We start from the raw sequence: 16,848 nt of genomic DNA, 5'->3' as shown, positions 1-16,848 counted from the left end.
ACAGTCTTAGGTTATATAATCTCTCTGAGCCTTTATTCTTCGTTTTTTAAGTGGAGGTAATAGTAATCACTCTCTCATGGGAATGTTGTAATGCTAAAGCACTTAGCACCATTAGCACCTAGTAAATTCCCAGTAAATGTTAACTGTTGTTACCATTATTGTAATATGATATAACAAGAACAAACAGGGCAGCCTACAAAAGACACAATTTCCATCTCTTTATCACCTTAATCTTCTCTCCCTTTAACTTTTATTTTACCTCTTCCCACCTAAAAAAGTCATCAAGGAAAGAAAATGTCATAAGTACCGTATGCTTTGCAGCCACAGAAGCCCACCCAGCCTCACTCTCTATACCCCAGCTGTTCTATCACAGTTCAGTAATGGAAAGAGGAGCCTCTGTCATTATTTCTTGGAAACACTAACCCCAGTGCCACTTCTTTCCTGGGTCCAGTGAGACAGATTGGTCCAGCAACTGCACAGGAATCTGAGACGGAGATAAACCACAGAGTAGTCAAAATGGGACTTGTCCAGATTGGAAGTTCCTTTTGAGGTTGTGTTACCACCTGCAGCAAAGTTAGAGGAGAAGTTGCCAATACCTACAACTGGCATTTTTGTTGTGGTTATAATTATCTGTTGCTTGGTATTATTATTTAATAATAATAATAGCAATCTTTATGTTTGCAAAGGACAAAGCATTTTTACAGTCCAATCAGCACATGACCAGCAGATCAGCTCTTAATTCTCCCTCTGATACTTTGTTGGTGTAACTCCTCTCTTTAGGGATTCCCACCTCATCAAAAGGTGTTTAAAGAAAATGGACAATTAACTGTTAGGACTAAGTTGACAGTAACAAAGAACAGCTTGGATTTCGCTGGGGAACAACAAAGCCCATACCACAATAGGGACATGTGCCAGGACACAGCTGTAGAAAAGCAGCTTTCTTTATGCCCAAGAAAAAGCCAGTTAGTCATGTTAATTGTCCCCATTTTAGAAGTAGGATCAGAAGTTGAGAGGCAATGAAGGGCAATGTGTTGGGTACGGGCTGGAAGCTCACAAACCTGGGTGCAAATTCAGGCCTTATTTTTCCGACCTGTGTAATCTTGGGCAAGTCCCTTAACCATTTTTGACATCAGAGAATTCATCTGTAAAGTGGAAATAATAGAAATACTTATGTCATAGAATTGTTGTGACCGTTTAGTTAGATAATATAGAGAAAAACTGGCATAGTGCCTGGCACTTATTAAACTCCAAATAAATGGTAACGTTTTTGTAGTGATGGTGTTAATATGTATTAAGCTTCTGAGGTTTAGTATGTGTGTTTTTCTAATACAGTAACTAATAGAATAGGTTACTTATAGCATACCAAAAAAATTAGCTGTTCTCCCAAGTTCAAAGTAGATGCTAATTTTGAACAAAAACAAAAGCAGATACATTCAGCTTCACTATAATCTGGGAACTTACATATGCAGCTATCTGCATATTGTGCTGCCTCACAGAGTAGAAGGAGCTCAGAATTTGAAGTGAGAAGACCTAGGTTCAAATCTGAGCTCACTAATTTCTAGTTGTATGACTACGCATAAGTAATGTCTGTATTTGAGCCTTGGTGTTTTCTTCAGTAAAAATGAGGATAAATTAGTCCACTCTCTTAGGATAGCTTTGAGGTTTAGATAACATAAGTGAAAATGCTTCGAGAGCTGTAAAATAATAGTCATTATTAGTATGTACGCATTCTTCACAAGAAAGTTTATTAGCACATTCATTTTGTTTTCAAATAACTTGGCTTTAAAGAAACATTTCTTTAAGAATAAGCTCTGTTGTGGCTTTATGTTACAGAAGGGAAATGCATGTTAAAATTGATTTATGCCTGGCTGGTCAATGTTCTCATCTTTTAATCAAGACCAAACAGACTTCGAGAAAAAGGCTATGACCCTTGTATCATGTTACATTAAATTATAATTGTTAAGCACTTGCTTAGTGCTGTGGGGGTATTTGGGGCTTTAGGGGCTATTAAATAATACCCTTTCACTTAACTAGTTCAAGATTAATTGAAAAACATAAGAGCAATTGATAGATAGACATAGAATTCAGGTGGGGATAAATATATCACCTTTGTTACCAAAAAAGTTGATCAGAGATTATGGTTTGGGATCTGCAGTCAAGGGGCTTGCTGATATTCCTTGCCCCTAAATTGGAAAGACTTGTCCACCCAGTCCTTGGTATAGCCAGACAATTCAGACCCTTATATCTTATAAGTCGAGAGCAGGTTGGCTCCAAAATGGAAAAGGAAGGGGCTGAGTTCAGATTCTCCCAAACTCACCAAGCAGATGAGTCTCTTCTTACCCCTATGTGAGAGATAGGGAAAGTATCCAGGAGTCCCTTCATGTGGAAGCATAAATGTGAAATAAATACTCCACCCAACAAGGTTTATAAGCTTTATCTTATTGAATCCTCACAACAACTCTAGGAAGGAGAGAAAAAGAAAAGCCTCAATTTCATAAGTAAAGAAACAATGAACCAGAAAGTTAAGTTACTTTCCCGTGATGAGCAGATAGGTAGGAAGTTATAGCAATGGGAATCCAACCAGGTATCCCTCCTGAGGTCACACTACAACTATTCTACCCATTGGAGAGCTCAAACCATACAGATGACATCTAACACATGAAGAAGGCATTGTCATCATGATAGCTTCCATGTGTCAGGCTCTGTGGTGGTTATTTTAATATCTACAACAGTCCTTTCATTCAGTGGAGAAGGAAACTGGAACTCTAAGCATCCTGCTGACGTGGCTGAGAGTTGGGATTTGAACCCAGGTATTTGTATTTCCAAAGTTCAACTGCAGTCCTATTGACTCCATTGAGTCACTAACCCTGACATTTTTAAAAATGCAAAAATTAAAGCCTAGAGAAGAAAAGTGACTTGTCCAAAGTCACACTGCTAGAACCAGTACGGGAACCCATACATTCTGGTCCTTTGCATCCCGACAGTGTCGGGTAGTGTACAGCCTTGGCAGTCAGCATAGAGGAATTCAGAGGGAGAGCTTAGTGAAAGCTGAAAGGTGAGGGAGGAAGCTTGAGGAAGTTTATTGTGGTCTGTCAGTGTCTTATGGTAGAGGATGGGACCTGGTTATCTTTCACTTGGTAGGAGGGGGGAGTAGGGTATGGATGAGGTTCTAGTGTTTGCTGTCTGTGTGGACTAGAAAAGACTCATACATTTTCTGATAGTGTGGTAAAGGGTTGCTCCTGAGGATCAGGTTGTGCAGGGCTGTCTGCTCACAGTGTTGCCAGCATGGGGTTTTGAAAATGATGGTTGTTGGTCACCCGAGGTGAGCAGGCAAATTTGACAACAGAACTTTTTTGCCTTGAAGATGCTGGAACTTTCTGAAATGCAGATTCTACTCTAAAAACAGGAATACGTTTTGAGAAAACTTCGTTGGTTTATTGCTTCCCAATTCCACACATTGAACCTGAAGGCTATAATTTATGGAGTGAGAGAGAACCTTATTAGGCCACTTGTAGGGGGTGAAGAGTTACAGTGGAAATTATGAGGAAACAAGTTGGAAGGCCTGGGTTTTGTTTCCTCTTCTACCACTTATGTGTATGATCATAGGCAAACCCAATCTCTGGGTCTTGTTTCCTAACCTAAGGAGTGGGGCTGATTCCCGAGGCATGATTTCCAAGTATTACTACAGTACATTTCTTCTTCTTCTTCTTCTTCTTCTTCTTTTTTTTTTGATAAGGATGTTACAAGTTTTGTTTTTGTTTATTGTAACATGGTTGATTGTACTGTTAAAATACATTGGGAACATTTTTTTTAAAAAAAGAAAAAAAAAATCCATCCTAGCATTTTTTTAAATATAAAATCTTATATCCAGATTTTCCTTTATTTACTTTCAAAATAAAAGCATTATCTCAGCAAAATTAAATAAAATATAAAAAGGTTGATAATAATACCTATCCCACATGATTGTGAGTTAATGTTTATATAAATATCTTACAAACTATAAAGTACTATGCAAATATTGCTGTTGCTCTTATTTTTAGTATTACTCAGCTCCTGCCTTCAAGTAGTTCCCAGCCTAGTAAAATATATTTATGCTCAGCTATTTAAAAAAAAAGCAGAATGGTGTGGCTAGAAAGAGCCCCAAAACCAGAAGTCAGGAATTCTTGGGTAGAGTACTGCATCTACCCCTTATCAGCCATGTGACATGGGCCAAGTCACTTGACTTCTCTGAGCCTAAGGTTGCCCACCTGTGACATTAAGGGGTTAGACTATTTGGCATTCAAGGAGCTTTCACACCCTAACATTCTGGGATTCAAAGTATGGCCTGCAATGAGAACCTGTTACACTGATTCACATTTTTCTCAACAGCAATGTTATGCTTTTTCAAAAAGTAACTGAAGCCCAGGAAAGTAGTAGAAATAAAATGTATATGAAGTTTCAAACTGCCGAGAAAATTGATCCAGAAAAGAATAGCTCTATTTGGCAGAAAATGTGTCCCATTTTTTCTAATGTAAACATATTCCACAAAGCAAATTTTCCAAATAATTAATTTAATGAGAAAATATATCCATTCAGGTTTCATAAGTACAGTGAAGGAAATGTCAAGATGGTTGACTTTTTTTTTTCTAACTATAGACAAAGTGAGGCCATACTTCTTATCCGTGAACACCCGTCCTCCCACAAGGAGTCCCAAAGTGTGAGTTTCTCTGTTGATTTAGAGAGTCAATAATTCAGTAAAGTCCCAAGTAAATGGCAAAATATAAGCTCAGATTGGGTTTTTGTATTCGTATTTTATAAACATTTCAGGGTTCTTTCCCTGACCCTTGACTTTTTGCCATTCTTAAAGTGAAAACCTTTTATCTTGGAAGCTTGGTTAGAAACAACCTCAGAGTCATCTCATTCACCTTCTTTCTCTGTGTGGATCCTACCCTCAGCAACACCTCTGGCAATATAATCTAGTAGTTAAACATATGGGTTCCAAAGCTAGATTGCCTTGATTCAAATTCTGGCTCTGCCCTTAACAGTTTTGAGACCTTGGGAAAATTACTTAATCTGCTCCATGGCTCCATTTCCTCATCTGTAAAATGGGGATAATAGGACCTACTTCAGAGGGTTATGAAAATTAAATTACTTTATAAATGTAAATTGCTGGGAATATTCCTGGTACGAAGTACTGGTAAATGCTCAATAAATGTTAGCTATCATCATTACCATCATCATCATCAATATCTGCAAATAAGCCCCTATTTGATTGCTTCCAGGGACAGCAGAAAGTTCACTCACCCCTCCACTCCCTACTCCTCCATTTCCCCAAGGCAGCTCATCTGCATGTTGGGCAGAAGTATTCTGGTTATTATGAGCTTGGAGTCACACAGACCTGAGTGTAAACCTTTATTCTACCTGCAACCTTGGGCAAGATAACCTATGTTATCTTATTCTGTAAAATGGCAATAATAATAATACCTATTTCACTGGGCCATTGTGAGGACTGTTATGGGTCTATATATAAAGTATATAAAGTACTTATCACGGTTCCAGCTATGTAGTAGGTGCTCAATAAGTGATTGCTGCTATAATGATGGTGATGAGTGTGAAGAACAAGAAGAAAATAAAAAAACAGGAGGAGAAAGAAAGGTAAAAGAAAGAGAAGCAATAGTAGCCACATCAGCAGCTGTTGCTTTGTCTGTTAAAAGGTTCTTTCTGACTAGCTAAGTTCTGCTTCCCTGAAATTTTACCTCACCAGTTCTAGCTCTACCCACTGGAGCTGCACAGAACACTTCTGCTCTGTCTTCTACTTGTCAAACCATCAGATATTCATACAGGGCTGGCACAGCCCCTTCCCTGTCCCTTTAGCAGCAGCACCACCACCACTTCTCAGTGCCCTCTCTTCAGGGAGGTATCTCCCATATCAGTGGTGTCTCAGAGAACTTAGTTTTTAAGCTCTTCCCTAGCAGAGGTCCCTCCTGACATGCTTCATACCCTTCTTGAATGGGGCCCAGAGCACTGTAGGATGGTTGTACAGGATGGCTACTATCTTGCTGGGGAAAAGCATGATATTCTACATCCCCCTAGGTGCCCCTCAGTCAATTTGTCCAGGCAAGACAAACGAGAATAGAAATAGAGTGTCCTTGTTCACTTTGAAATTCTTGTCTGAAATGATTTTCAGAGAAAAAAATCACTTGATCTGGGGCACCAGAGGGAGCAAACCAGCAGTGCTGTGTTTGCTTTGAAGCAGTCTGTTGGTGGCATAGCCCCAATGATGCTATAGAAGGGGGTTGTCAGAGATTGAGGCATTACCCAGTCAGGTTAAAGGAAGCACTCCTGCTGGGGAGTGAAGTAGAAACGGAAAAGCAGCCTGTTATAGACCTGGGCTCCAGGAGGCTTTGGAGAAAGACCTCCAGCTTTAAAACTAGAGAGACCAGGATCCCTACCCAAGACAGTGCCCCAGCCAGTAATGACTACCACCTACTGATCACTTACTGGCTTGGGCACTGTACCAGAGATTTTACCAACATTATTCCATTTAACCATCGTAATAACCTATAAAGGAGAAACTATGATTCCCATTTTACAGGTAAGAAAACTGAGGCTCTCAGGTTGTATAACTTCTTCAAGGTAATATAAGTAGTAAGGACAGAGCTAGGATTTAAATCTAGGTTTGCTTCATTCGTTTTCACCATTATGCTGTGTAGACAGACCCTTTCTAACCATATGGCCTTAAACAAGTGGCAGCCACTCTGAGCTTCAATTTTCTCATCTCCACAACTTTGCATTGTTGTTGTACAGATGAAATGAGATAATATATTTAAAGTGCCTGGCTTGTAATAGGTGTTCAAGAAACTTTAGTTTCCACCTTTCCAAATCCCAGCTCTCCCACTTAAAGTAACTGGAGAAAAATCACTTAACTTTTCTTGGACACAGTTTTCTCATGTGAAAATTGGCTGCAGTTTATGAATCTATACCCTTGCATGTTCATGACTCCAGGAGGGTACAACTCAGGCCTGATGCTCCAGCGTCGCAGCCTCATTTGTCTCCTAGCACCTCTTCCTGCCTGTACACACAGCTCTGGCACTATTATGGTTTTGGTTTCTCCCAGCAAACATCGTATTTACAAACCACAAATAACAAAGTAGATAGAAGATGCCAGAAGAGCTCTGGCATGTTAATTAAGAACAACAGCAGAAGCAGCTGGGCAGAAAATGCCAAAGAGTTGAAGCAGAGGCAGCATAGCCCTGTTTGTTGACAGAAGCCGGCACAGTATTGTATGTTAATTGGGGAAGTGGGTAAACATTTGCCAGCAGCTTGCCACTCTGCTGCCCCCCTCCTCCCCACACACATTGGAAGACAGACAGTAGGCTGGGCCCTCCCACCACCTTGCCTGCACATCTGCCCATAACCCAAGAGATACTAGTAGAGTGGGCTTTGCTCTGCGTTCCTTATAAGGATAGAGGATTCTGGGGGTGGATGTGTCTCCTTAATGAACCTCCTGGGCATACCAGGTTTCCATCTGCACACAGTCAAAGATGGTGTTCCCCCTTCAGCTTGCCTGCCTGGGACACACAGCCTTGGCCTCCAGGGCCTCCCTTTTCCTCCAGCTAGAAGACAGCAGAGCTATCTCATTAGGAGTGGCTTGAATTGAGCAGAAGACAAGATTGCCTGCCTCAGGTGCTAAGTCTTTGCCCATGGGCGCAGAGCTCCTGTATCTGACAGAGTAGCAGTCTTGGGCCTGACTAAAGATTGCCTGGCCTCCCCTCACACACACTCGGAGGTGCCCATCTATCTTAGTGTCCACCCATCCTTACAGTTGCTGTAACACACAGCAGCCATTAGTGACTAGCTGCTCTGTGCCAGACACTGTGCTAATTATATATTTTTTCTCATTTAATTCTCACTTCAGTCCTGAAAGGTTAATACTAACTCCAGAGCTACAAAGCTGATAGCGAACACAGCTGTGATTTAAACCAGTGTCTTTCTAGTTCCAAAGCCTGTGTCCTTTCTACTAAGCCAATATTTCTCAACTTTTTAAAATTTATGATCCCTTTTAATAAATAGTAAAATTTTGTTTCCTTCTCTCTCTCTCTCTCTCTCTCTCTCTCTCTTTCTCTCTCTCTCTCTCAGATTCAGAAAACCTTCATGTCCCATCCCTGCTATTGGCCTAGGAGAGCGTAAACCTAATTTAGGATCCCTATATGATTAGCATATCCCATTCAGCCAGGAAGATTTTGTCTAGCTTTACTTTAATAGTTATAAAATAATGATTTTTTCATTTCTAAAATATAAAATCGTATTATGACATTGACTTTTTTTCCCCCCAACTAAATATACCTCCAACAAGGAGATTATGATATGCGTCCATAGGGAGTTTCCCCTCACCAGGGGAGATATTAATCTTTGGGCATGGTGGAATTCTATAGTTTACTACATGAGTTTTAAGAGGAATGTCAGTCCCAAAGGCTTAGCTCTTATCTGACCAAGCAGAAAAGGCTCTCCTTGCCAGCAGGAGTTAACCAAGAGAGGTTCCCAGGAATTCCAGTCAGTTGTTTAACCAGCACCTTTCCTAAGGGCTCCCGTGTTCTTCTGGCCAGGCTGAGCTGTGCAGGAGGCAAAAAGTCAATGTCATAATACAACTTTATCCACCTGCCCCCAAAGAGGTTGAGTCTCCATGTCCTGAGGTCAAATGCAAGTTCCTCCACTAAACTAAACTATGAGGCTTGATCTCTCTAAGTCCTGGTTTCCTTAGTTATAAAATGAGAATAATAACAGCAGCTACACCACAGGGATATTTTGAAGATCAAATAATTTAGATAATGTGAAAATGCTCATGCCAGTGCATTGTAGGCTCAGAATCAGCGTGCATAGATAGAATGAATGCCATGTAGAGAAAATAGTACTTCAGTCTTTTGAATATGTGGGGTTTTTTTCTTTTCAGGTAACTCAGCTGGACCCAAATAAATCATTATTGGAGGTAAAGTTGTTCCCTCAAGAAACCCTGTTCCTTGAAGCAAAAGAATAAACAAGGCCCAGCGGTGGATCCAGCCATTTCTTGACAAGCCAGCATCCTGCATCAAGAGAAGGACTCCTGGCCTGGCCAACCCACCCACATGCTCGTCTCACTCAATTCAGTGTCACACTTCTGCCTCTTGCAAGATTGCTGGAAAAAAAAAGTAATAATAAACATAGCTACTTAAAATTTCCCATCCATGAGTATATGTTCCCAACCCTCATCACAGAGAATTACAACTCTGCCAGCCTCCCCTACTCTCTGCACTTCACCTGCATTCAATGACTAATGCACTGTTCAAGTATGAGTGATCACTAGGTAGAACTTTTACCTTTCCAGTGCCCATCTTTTCCCCACAGTGTCTATGACTCCAGGATGCTGTATATTTAATGTTTCCTTGAGCCAGGGCTCATACACGTCTGCCTTTTTATTTTCCTTACTGGATTTCTACTTTGTCACGTAATTTCAAGATGCAGTGGGAAAAAAGTCAAATGGAACATTGTCAGCACGGAGATTAAACACTGTTGTAGGAAAAAAGTATATCATTTTTGTTAGTACTTTCTGACTTCTTTACTAAGATGTAAGGTTTTGTTTGAGGACTACATTTGACATATATGCAAGATGTTTTTTTACTGCTGCTTCCCTGGGTCTCCAGATTCCATCTAGGAGGTATTTGCTGTTCCATTGCAGTGTGGGAAACTGTTCAAGCACACAATGTGAATGTTGCAATAGTGTGCAGAGAGGACCAGTACCAAGACTTCAGTGTCTGGCTAAGCTGCAGGAAGCTGCTGTTTAGTTTGCACTTGGGCAGTTAGAACCTCACAGATTCCTCCCAAGTTGCTAGTCCATCAGTGTACACTGAACACAATTCTCTCTTCCTTTTCTATCCCTCTACTTCATCATGCATTTGGACCTTGTCATTTAGTGTTTTAAGCACCCTGTCTATTGCCAAAATCTGCTCAGCTGCCCCATGGACTCTCCTGTAATAAGGAATTTTCTCTACTATTTCATTCTTTTAATGTTTTAATATTAGATATTGGATTTCCATCTCAAATGAAAGGGATCTCATTCTATGGCTGAAAATTCAGACTTATCATATATTTAATAGTGCAAACTTGGAGGCTCAGCTCAGAAGATATGTGTTGCCTGAGCCTACATATAATAATTTAGGGTTTGATTTAGTAAATGTGGATTTGGGGTTTCATTCATTCAGTGTTCATGGGAACACTGTTTATACTTTTACAGTGAATGATTTCTTTTTAGTCTTGGAATGTTTCTCCATATCTGTTTTTGTGTCACTTGTGGTCTTTATCCTAGGGATTGGAATCCCAATTTTGACATATTGTACATGTCCAAAAGAGAGTTTAAGTGCTGGATTTGTTCCCCCTGGCCCCAGCCAAGGGGTTCTCAAAAGACTCTAACCAAAGCTGGAGATATGCCTGGTCATTTTCCTCTGCCTAAAAGTGGGTGTTGGTCTGGAAAATTCCACCTTGTGTCTTTTCTCTGATGTTCCAACCAGGGACCTCCCCTGAACACTTTCTTAAAAGAGATGTGTTCCTAACAGACCAGTGCTACATATGCCTAGGTGTGGGCCTTCTCTGGCCCCAGGGGTCTCTCCAGGGAGGCTGGAAGAAAGATCCACTGTAGGGGGAGTTCAACCTGAACACATCCTCTCCAGCTTCATTCCTACCTTCCTAACCTAGTGGCTGCACACAATAGTCATTTCCAGTGCTACAAATACACTAGGGCACCTGTTCTTTTTTTTTTTCTTTTCCCAGGTAGATCTTATTCTGTAGCTGCTGTGAAGAAGCTGTAGCCCTGAACTCAGGGCATACTCAGGAATAGCAGCAGGGGTGCAGGTGGGGGTTTGAAGGAAGGGATTGTGAATTCACTTTCACGTTTAATCTGTTCCATCTGATTGGGTTTGACCTCATCATATTATTTCCTCCTACCCACCTTTACTTCTGTATTCAGCAATATAGACTTAACTCTGAAGCTAGTTTCATAAGTTATCAAATGCTACTTGGATATGTGTGAAATTGAAACACCTTTTTTCAACCCTGCCTTGGAAAGTTCATTTCCTTTCTTAGTCTGTTCAGCCCCAACTCCTATCCTATAGGCCTCATAGCTAGGAAAGGCTTTAGCTAATTGTCATTGTTCAGTCATGATATTCTGGTCTACTAAGGTCCAGAACAGGAGGCCAAAATAATTTTATACCTTTTCATACAAGCACAACATTAAAATAACTTGCTGTCACCGCAGAATAGCAGTGTCCTTTGCAATTCTTCCTCCTACCTTAGGCTTCCTTGGGCTTTACATCCAGCTTTCGGATGCAGTGAGTGAGTCAATCAGAATATCTGCTTCATGTTTTTATGCCCAGATGTTTACAGTGAAGCTCCAGGGCTCCCTGTCATTCCTCCTATTCCAATTTATTCCCTTGTGTTCTTGGATTATCAGTTGTGTGTTTGGAGCATTAGATTGGAAGTTTAGGAAGTATTGCCAATTTTCCATTGCCTTTCAGAAGGTGCAGTATTTTTGGAGGTTTCTGGTTTGAGATGTTGCCATACTCTGCCACTACTAGTTTTATAAAACATTCCAGTGTTCATCTCTGAATTGTAAGCATTCAAAGCCTGAGTTGGATGAGAGCATCATTTATGGAATCTTTCTTTTTTAATATAGGAGAACAAGATTTAAGCTTTCGTAGATTTTACTTGTTGATGACATTAGAGACATGAAATAAGTTTGCCATTGCATTAAAATTGCTACTTCCAAAAGCTATATGTGCTGGCCTGAGTGTGCTGGTTAGTGGGATAGATTTTTAAGAGGTTGCAAAGCTCTGGCAGATTTCTCCAAAAGCATGGAAGTTTTTCATTTGGACGTGGGAGAGGGTCTTAATTGTCTCCATTAGCAACATTACTGAATGACACACTTCCATCCTTAAACCTCATAACCACCCAGTCCTGGATCCCACTAGTAGATGGGACATGGAGTCCTAAATTCAGTCCAGGAGTAACTCACAAAAGTATTGCATTTTACAATCTATGTGACCCTTTCACGTGCATTATCTCATTTGATCCTTTTTAAAATTTTTGGAGGGAGGGAGATCTTCACATGCACACACACACAAAATCACCGCCCCGCCACACACATATGCATTCCAGAGTTCAGCATCTTCCAGATTGAACCTTGTTTCTGCCACTTAGTAGCTGTGTGACCTTAGATGAGTAACCTTTCTGAACCACAGTGTTCTGATAACATTCAGATAGCACTTTGCAATTTACCACACCTTCCACACTCATCATCACAGTCCACTACTGTGAGGGAAGCAGGGCAGAGATGACTGTTCCATTTTTGCACATGGGGCTCAGAGGGTAGTGGCTTGCCTAAAATCACACAGCATGTCAGTAGAAGGGTCAGGACTCAAGCCCTGGCCTGAGATTTTCCATTGTTCTTTCGTAAAGGATCTCTAAGTTTCATGTTCAGGAGTGGATCTTGGAATGCTCTATAATTGTATACAAAAAGTTAAAGGTCTGTTTTTCTGGAAAGGGAATCTGTATTCATCAGATTCTCAGTGGGATCTATTGACCAAAAAAATTTAAGAACCACCATTTACATCATGCCAATATCATCAGTCTATTGGGAAGTTGAATCGGTCCATTATTCTTTTTACCAAGCCATATTTGTATCTAAAAGAAACCCCCAAAGAGGGTGAAATGCACCCACTAGGCTTTCTTGCCTTGAACCTCCATCTGCATTTAGTATTTCTTCCTGTCTCAAATAATCTGCTTTGGAAGATGACCCTTAACAAACCGAACCAGCCATACAGCTCCTCTCTGATGCATTTTGAAAGTTTGGTCTGAAAGGAAATATCAATAAAAGAGACTTGCTCTCCTGTGTTCAGTCTATTAACTCTTACTTCATACACCATTCATTAGTTGTTATTCTTGGTTTTGCAAGGTGATGTAATGTGTGATTAAGAGCACAGCCTCTGGGGCTGTACTGCCTGGGTCTGAGCCACTCCTCCACTTACTAGCAGTGTGCCCTTGGGGAGTTACTTCACCTTTCTGTGCCCCAGCTTTTTAGCTATAAAGTGGAAATAATATAGCAGTACCTGACTGATAAGGTTTTTTAAAGATTAAATGAATTAATGTAAAGCAGTTATAATAGCTATTACCTGTTCTGCAAACTCATATGGAATTATAATAGGAAAGGAGAGTAGATGATGACAGCAGTGAGAAATGGCAGTTTCTGGGAGAGGACACAGAAAACAGAAAAAGTTGACACAAGAAATGCAAGAGCACTGCTCTAGGACCCTTCAGGAAAAGGTCAAAGAACCCTGCACAGTGTCACTGTGTTTTTGGTGTCTGTAAAAATAAGCCTGGGGTAACATGGGAAGGAGAAAGGAGAAGGAGGACCAATTTGCTGAGCACTTAGTATGTGCCCAGTACTGTGCTCAGAGTATTCCAGACCTTTCCTCGTGTAACCTAACAACAACCCTGTGAGGGGGTTATCTTGGTCCTATTTTGAAGAAGCAACAGGATCAAAGAGGTGAAGTGACTTGCCCAAGCTCCACAGCTAATAAAGAGCAGAGTTCTGGACCCAGACCATTGATTCCAAAGCCCCTCCTGTGTTTATGACAATGCACTGCTGCCTTCAAAGAAAATATGACATTACCAAGGCACTTCAAATCATAATTACAGTAGTAATAACATTTTTAAAGTGTTGTTGGATGTTAAGAGGGGTAAAGCCACGTTTTTATAGAAAACTCAGCTCTCCAAAATGACTCGGTTCCCACGAGTTCTTAGTGCTACTCTTACTCAGAAATGTATCAGGAGCCAGAATTTCAGCAATGCCTTTTATTTTTAAGTTCATACAGTGATTTAAGAAGTATCCTGGAGTTTTTACCTCTTTGACCTCTCCAAAATCTATTCCCTGCTCCTTCATCCTTTATCCCACTGCCATTTCTTCCCTTCAGTACTTTATCATCTCTCACTTGGGTTATAAAACCACATCCTAATTGATCTCCATTTCTGTAGTCCCTTCCTTTCTAGACCGGTCTCCACACAGCTGACAGAAAGAGCTTTCTACAACAGCTGACTCACTGTGTCACAACCCCGCTTTGATCCTCTCAGAGGCTTCCCATTGCCCTCTGAATAGAATCCAAACTATTGGATTTAAAACCCATGTCATCTGGCCCCTACCTCCTTCCTCATCTGTATCTCCAGCCATGCCTTCAACACACATCCTGAGCTACTTGCAGTTTAAAGTGCCAGCTTCCGTCATCTTTGGCCTCGCGCTCTATTCCTTCTACCCTGATAGACTCCTACCACCCACCCATCCTTCACTTTCAGTTTAGACTTCACTTCCTCCAAGAAGGTTTCTTGACCATTGTTACACCCTCCTCACACCCTCCAGTTTAAGTGCCTGTGGACTGAATCTTCAGCTGTGGTGCTGCCCTGTCATAGAACTAGATCACTCTGAACTGTAGCTCTCAGCTTACATGTCCTTCCTGCACCCAGTCCCAGACTGTGAGACCCCAAAGGGTCTGAGTCACTTCAAATCCTTAAGGCCTAGCAAAATGACTAGTACATAATAAGCACACAGTAAATTTGGGTTTATTAACTGAATTTAAACAAAGAAATAATGGTATCCATGTATTAATAAGGTGGTCACTTCCAACTCATCTGGACACATTGAGAGGGTAGAGACCAGGTTTTAATCATCTGTTTATTTTCAGAGCCAGCTCAGGATCTGGCACATAGCAGTCGTGCACCCAATGGTTACTGAAGCAGTTAATTAATTGGAGCTGGAGTAAAACCAAGTGGAAGTGCTGAGGAGAGAAAAAGAGTAAAGGAATTGGTGTTGAGTACCTAGATAAGCCCAGAACAATGCTAGGGGCTTTGTATACTCTGTCCTTCCACACCATCTTCAGAATTAGTCTGTGAAGCTGGTACTATAATTGTCCTTATTTTATGGTTAAGAAAACTGAGGTTCAGAGAGATTACATCATTGTCTCAGAAACACACAGCTAATAGGAAGAGGAACTGGGCTTCTACTCTGGATCTGTGCCCAAAGTTCATGCCTGCTGTTTTCCCTCGTTGATGAGGTCCCCCTGCCCTGAGCTGCTTCAGTAGATGTAACCTCTAACCCACAGATAGTAGAGTATAATGAAAATTCTCACACACTTTCCCCCTTGCCTTCTAGGATACTGTACTTCCCTAGTTTTTCTCCCACCTCTCTGAAAGATCCTTCTCTGTCTCTTATGCAGGGTTTTCCTGCTCTGCCCGCTTGTTAAATGTCAGCAGCCACTGAGTTCCTTCCTCAACCCACTGTTCTTCTTTCAAACTCTCCTTAGATAAGGGGCGAATTGCACTTCATGTCTCAGCTATAAACTACATGAGAGTAGGGTCAGCCTGATTTGTTGTTTCATCCCTTGGCACAGGCCTGGCACTGTGTAGGTGTCTGATAAATACCTGTTGCTAACATAGTGAATACTATGTCATGTTTATCGTATGCCAGGCACTAAGATATTTACTTGTATTAACTCACTCCTCACAACAATCTTAAGAAGTAGGAGCTATTATTGTCCCTACTTTATTTTTGAGCAAACTAAGACACAAGAGATTGGATAATTTGCCCAAGGTCACACAGCTAGTAAACCAAGGAGCCAGGATTCAAACACAGGCAATTTAGCTCCAGAGTTTAGGCTAGTACCACTACACTGCAGTATTTCTCCAGGAAGCCTCCTGGAGCCCCCAGGACAAGTCAAGGGCCTCTTCCAATCCCTGTTTTTGCCCCAAGCAGAGCGGTTATCACATTATTGTGATTATTTGCACACAGGTCTAACCCTCTGGACTGTGACGGGTCTATCCCCACAGGACCTGGCACAGGGCACAGACAGTAAATGTTACATGAATGAGTTAACTACAAAACTACCCTATGAGGTAGAACATACTATCCCTGTTTCATACATTGATAAACTGAGGCTGAGAAAGGTTAAGTCATTTGCCCAAAGTTTCATAGCTACTATATTACATACCTACGACCCATGCTTAGGCCTATCTCTAAAGCAAATATTTTTTCTACCATGTGTTTTCAGCAGGTCAGCATTTAATATAAGTACTTTGTTAGTGCCCTTTACCTTATGGAGATGAGGTTAGCTTTGACTTATCCATTCAGCACTGAGACCTTTGGTTAAACACTGGATTCTCAGCCTCTTCCCTTGACCCAGAACTCCCAAGCTGGGGTGGGGTGGGAACACCAATTTCTGGGCAGTGCTAGAGGAGTTCTATGACTTGTGGAAACCCAGAGGAGGCCCCCAGTCTGGATGATTAGAAATCCCGTCTGGGAGCTCTGACCAGAGTCCAGTCTGTAATAAATGGGCCTGCCAAGCCAGACAGTCTGAGATCCCAGAAATGGATAAGGGAAGCATCCTACAGGATCATAATGGAACTTGCCTTTCCAGGCTCGGGTTTCCAGGCCCCTGGAAATGTTATCTGCCTTACTTGGGCACACACTAGTAACATTTGCATAGGGCTTTTCTTAGGAGTTAGCAACGAAGAGTCTTACTGAAACTTTTGTCTGTTTTTGAGGTAAGGTGGAAGCACACATAGGAGAACCATCTGGGTAGCAGGAACTTTGCTATATTTCCGGAGATGAGTACCAAGGCCACACCTGAGCATCCCACATGAGAATCGTAATCTTCCTAGCTGGGTCTGCATAGTCCTTTTCTCATTTCAGAGCATTTCCAGATACAGCAGATTTGCCTTTTCTCATTCTACAGATGGAGTAACTGAGGCCCAAAGCAATGTAGTGGCTTGGCCAAGGCGTCCATTCTGGCATGCCTT

General features: G+C 41.3%; 1 protein-coding gene across 1 annotated transcript in view; it reads left to right on the top strand.

Moving 5' to 3' along the window:
• Positions 1-9,541, top strand: part of FAF1 (Fas associated factor 1) — a 516,326-nt gene extending 506,785 nt beyond the window's left edge. Inside the window, exon 19 of the mRNA XM_063105346.1 lies at positions 8,930-9,541. Within this exon, the coding sequence (XP_062961416.1) occupies positions 8,930-9,013 (84 nt within the window). The 3' untranslated portion in view covers positions 9,014-9,541. The remainder of the gene's footprint in view (positions 1-8,929) is intronic.
• Positions 9,542-16,848: the final 7,307 nt, after the last annotated feature.

This window comes from Cynocephalus volans, chromosome 8, assembly GCF_027409185.1.
Source record: "Cynocephalus volans isolate mCynVol1 chromosome 8, mCynVol1.pri, whole genome shotgun sequence".
Lineage (NCBI taxonomy): Eukaryota > Metazoa > Chordata > Mammalia > Dermoptera > Cynocephalidae > Cynocephalus > Cynocephalus volans.
This window is presented reverse-complemented; position numbering and strand designations above follow the sequence as displayed.